At 51.1% G+C, this 4,811-nt stretch overlaps 1 protein-coding gene across 1 annotated transcript in view; it reads right to left on the minus strand.

Annotated features, from left to right (window-relative positions):
* Positions 1-3,732, minus strand: part of EEF1G (eukaryotic translation elongation factor 1 gamma) — a 10,418-nt gene extending 6,686 nt beyond the window's left edge. The window contains exons 1-5 of the mRNA XM_032414446.1: positions 3,612-3,732; positions 2,380-2,538; positions 1,608-1,671; positions 1,310-1,452; positions 621-764 (exon numbers count right to left, since the gene is read on the minus strand). Coding sequence (XP_032270337.1) covers positions 621-764; positions 1,310-1,452; positions 1,608-1,671; positions 2,380-2,538; positions 3,612-3,623 — 522 coding nt within the window. The 5' untranslated portion in view covers positions 3,624-3,732. The remainder of the gene's footprint in view (positions 1-620; positions 765-1,309; positions 1,453-1,607; positions 1,672-2,379; positions 2,539-3,611) is intronic.
* Positions 3,733-4,811: the final 1,079 nt, after the last annotated feature.

Consider the following 4,811-nt stretch of genomic DNA (forward strand, 5'->3'; position numbering starts at 1 on the left):
TCAGCGAGGAGCCTGCTTCTCCCTCTGACCCTCCCCCCTCTCATGTACTCTCTTTCTCATTCTCGCTCTCTCAAATAAATAAATAAATCTTTAAAAAAAAAAAAAACTTTAAAAAAGAGCTGCTGCTCTGCAACATGTCATCTTCTTTGACCTAGTAACTTCAAGAATAATTATTACCTCGCCGGTTTTACGGCTTACAGAGGAGAAAAAGAACTACAGGAATTCCTTCTCCCGCTCTCAAACACACACCCCCCTACCTACAGCTTGTAAGTGATGAAGCCAAGAACTGAACCTAGCCTGCCTCCGGAACATCTTGATAGTGAAGCTACCAGCCCTACCTCCGTCTTTACAACTAACCACAGCATAGCTGGACTTCCCAAAAAATACGGAAACAAACTAAACATCTTCGCTGCCAAACAGAAACTTAGGAAACAGAACGTTACCAAACTTCTCAGAGGAGAGAAAGCAGTCACTCACACTTGGGATCCCTAGAGACCAGCTGTTACCGGACACTCTCTCACGTCCAAGTCCTCGGCAGAATACAGGGTAACCTGCAAGACTCATCACGTCGTTTCTAACCGCCCCCGCCCTCTGCCAACCTGATTCTTTATAAACGTCACCTGTTTATAGAGCCACAACAGGGTGCAGACAACTGTGATGTCAGCCAGTGTCACACGTTCGCCCACCAGGAAAGTCCTCGTCTTCAAGTGAGCATCCAGTAGCCCCAAAATTCGCCTCACTTCCTCCTTTGCATTCTCTGTGGCCTATTGATTTAAAATGATCAAAAACTTAATAGTGGGTACCCATCCCTTTCCCTGCTCCCCTCCCGCAATGACAGGACAAAGGTAGCTATTTCATTTACTAAATTCTGGCTCATCCCCATCCTCTTTCAATGGAGTCAGATCCTAGGATCACTCCAAATGTATCACAAATGAAGCTCTCCATGTCAAATTTCTTCGTGGTGCAGTCTGGATTAATTTCCCACTATACTGACCTACTCCCTTACCTCTGGATTTTAGACGGAACCTTAGAAGTCGTTTAACCAGCCCCTACCATTTGGTATAGCTTTTCTACAGCAGAAATCTCTCCTCTGACCACTCACAAAAGGCACCACTTCCATTGGGTCTGTGTGACAAAGAACCCAGATATCATCAACTGCAACCCAAATTCACACCCCAATGATGAGGTCTTTTATTATCCACATATTCTTAGCATCCCCTTCTCTCAATCTATTTTATTTCTTACTTCCTGACGCTCAGGAGCTGATGCCATCCCTGCCCTTGGCTTCGCCCCCAGTTCCAAGGCTTACCTGCTTATTGTGGTGCATGATGCCCAAGGTGGGGAACACCCAGGTACTGGCTGGGGGCACTATGTCGCTATCAGCGAAGCTCACCCACTGCACCACCTGGGCTGCTGCCTCTGGAGTGCTTCCCCGCAGCTCCTCATTGCTCACTGCAGAGGCAGAACACAAAGGTCAGAACTTTGGGGTCATGCCAACATCAATCCAAGTCCATGCAAATTCCTCTCCTGTCCACTCCAGCTCACCCTCATCCTCTCCTACCTCCTTCATTCCAGATCTTCCCATTCCCACCCCCACTGCAAATTACCATAGTACGCAATGGCATTGCTCTCGAACACACAGAATCCATCGTCACCCTCAAATGCTGGAACCTGGGACAAAACAGTCAAAAGATAAGTAAAATTCAGAAAAATAAGTGAAATACACAGTAAGTTCTCACTAGCCAATCCCAGGAAGTGAAATCATTTTGGATAAAAATTCTTACATAAGGCTGACAACCCTTACTCAGCAAACTATTGATACAAACTACTGGTACTACCCGTAACCCAGGAATGAGAAATATTTGTTTTCCCTTACAATCTAAACTCACATAAGAAACCCCAAAGATTTAGGTATTTTTAAATGTTCATATAAAATCCCTCAATCAAATAGGCAAAAGATCAAAAACCAAGTGTCACATCTCTGTCCATATTCTTTAAAGTATGGCTCCCCACACTGCATTTCTCTCTTCTCTGTTTAGCTTGGTTATTTATCGATCTCTATAAGCCCCTTGGCTGGCTCATGGCAGATACTTGATACATTTGCACTGAAAACCATCAAAACTCACTCTCTCCCACAAATACAAAGAAACCTGTGAATTTTGTAACAAGTCACTGGACAGCTCTGCATTATTTCTAACTACATGTAAATCTACATTCATCTCAAAATAAAAAGAATTTTAAATCACTGAAATGCAAAGGAAAAAAAAAAGGTTATATGAAAAGCTCCCTTTCAAAGATGGAGACCATCTTCAGAGTGAAACAATCTCAGGGCTCCTTGAGTTCTCAGGACCTAAGACCCCTCTTCACTTTCCTACTTACCTTGCCGGCAGGAAATTTACGGAGAAATTCAGGGGTGCGGTTGGTTTGGCCGAAGTGGAAGTGGGGTGGTGCGGAGAGCACGCGGACCTGAGCCCCGCTGTACTGAGCAGCAATGAGAGCCTTGAAGGCCCTCCAGTTTTCAGGATATGTGTACAGGGTCTATGGGAGAAAGGGGGGAGGGAATACTAATGAGTAAAAAGATCCCAGTCCTAAATGTCACCTCCCAGGATAAATTCCGTGAGTTACTCCCAATCTGTTCAACTCACTTCTACTCCCCCTGGTGAACCAAGCTCTCTAGTATTGTGGTCATGTGTAATCAGAGTCCTCTGAAATACCGAAGACAGAACCACACACCAACTGCTAAATAAAGCTTGTTGACAGGCTTGACCTTCCCTGAGGACAGCTCTAGAAGCATTCTCATCTCAAATACATCCTCGAGAAACCCAGAACCTGTAGCTCCCTCAGACTCCACCTGCCGACACACACACACTCCTCCCTTCCCGGAGCCCTGGTTTCATTCATTGACCGTGAGCGAGTACCTGCCTACTCCACTGCGGAGCCGCTCACCCCTTCCAAAGCATCACCCTTGTCTCTCACACACACCATTTCCAAGTTCCCCTCAGAAGAGCCACGGAGAAACCGAATGGCATCTTCTCTTCCTAAATCAACTCGTTCTCCCCAAAGAACCCCTCCTTCTGTCACGCGTACCGTCCCTCCGGTTCTGTCCCGCAGTGAGTTCCCTGGCGTTGGCTTCTCCTTCTATTAACCTGGCCAGCACGGTGTGCTCCACCGTCCGGAGAGTCCTCCCACTCCCAAACCTCCCCGCCAGACGACCCTTAACCGCAGGCAGCCGTACCTGCCCACAAAGACCCTCCTCTTCACCCCATCCCTGCTGTTGCCCCACAAAACGGTCGCAAAAGTTCGGTCAACCTGCCCGGATCCCACGTCTCGAGGCGGCAATGAACCCGAACCCCCTTCTCAGGCCCCAGACGGCCAGGATCCGACATCTCTTTTCTCCTCTACCCCAGACCCTTCCACCTCTTTGGCCTCCAAGAGTCCCAGCCTCAGTTCCCCTCCGGGGCCTGGAAGCCTTGCTCTTCAACAGTACGGTCTCTACACCCCGGATCAGTTCCCCACTCGGCTCCAGAACTCCTCTGACGCCGGAGGGCCCTACTCGGGCAAAGGATGGCGTCGGATACGGTGACCTGGATCGCTGGAGCCGGCAAACTTACCCCAGCCGCCATGGTGATTCCGCAGAGAAAGGGGGTGGGGCTCTCGGCGCTGCCGCAAAGTAAGCCGTCAGGGAGAGAGGGGGGGAAGGGGAGAGCCGTGGAGAAATGGCAGCCGCAAAGCGAGGACGGCACAGAAGGCATACGCACGACAGTTCGGTCTCCCGCGGCGGCTGAATTGGAAAAAGAAGGGGGTGGGGCCTGCTGGTCTGCGAGGCGGAAAGCTCGCGCCTGCGCAGTGGGGCTCTCGGCTGGCCCGCCCCGCACCCCCCGCACCCCCACCCCCGCCCAGGCATGGCCAATCCGAGGCCCGACGTGGAGGTTGAAGGCGCGGAGGGTAAACTGTGAGAACGAGCTGGAAAACCTCCCCTTGTGTGCGACGTGGCACAGCTGCCAACTCCGCGCCGCGCCGGCTCCCAGAGGCGTTCCCCTCTAGCTCGGGAACCCGCGGTGACTTGACGGAGATCCTGCCAGGCCCCTAACATCAGGATTGTGGGACACTCACAGGAGCGGAAACAAGTCCGGCGTGGATAAGTCCATTTGTCCATTTGTTCCCGCTCTGTTTTTTTAGAGGAGAGAATGAATATCTAACCAGAGCCCAAGTCAGAAACCCTGCCAGAGTGAGGTTTCCTCCCATTAAACCACCCTACGGCTCCGCGATGCATTCGCTGCAAGAAGGGCCCTGGTACCGGGCCTGCAGCCGGGGAGAGCCGAGGGAGAACACATGGCGGATCCCTTCCACCTGTCACCCTGGAGGGGCTGCCAGTTTACCCATGATGGGCTGCCCTTTACCCACGCTCAGGTCGGAAAATGTTTCCCCCATTTTAACCAGAACTCCGTTAAGTGAGAGAGTGGACGAAGAAGCCTGAACCCCAATTTCAGGCCATCACCATATAAATCCCGGCGGCAAGGTAAACGTGGAGGCAAACTTGGTTCTTCTGCCAGGTACTGCCCAAGCCGCCCAGCCGGCCCTCCATCCTTCGGGAACCCTACCGAGCGGGCTCGGGGTGCAGGGACACACACACACCATTGCAGGCGCTCGCTGCAGGTTGTGATAAAGGGTAGGAAGGAAACAGGCTGAGACCTATTTTAGGGTAGCCAAGGACGGCATGGCTGAGAAGAGGCAGTAAGGTCTGGGGAGGACAAGTACTGGGTGGAAGGAGAATTACTACCAGGTGGAAATCAGAGGAAACTGTAGTGTTC

Source organism: Phoca vitulina, unplaced genomic scaffold (assembly GCF_004348235.1).
Source record: "Phoca vitulina isolate PV1807 unplaced genomic scaffold, GSC_HSeal_1.0 scaffold16, whole genome shotgun sequence".
NCBI classification, from domain to species: Eukaryota; Metazoa; Chordata; class Mammalia; order Carnivora; family Phocidae; genus Phoca; species Phoca vitulina.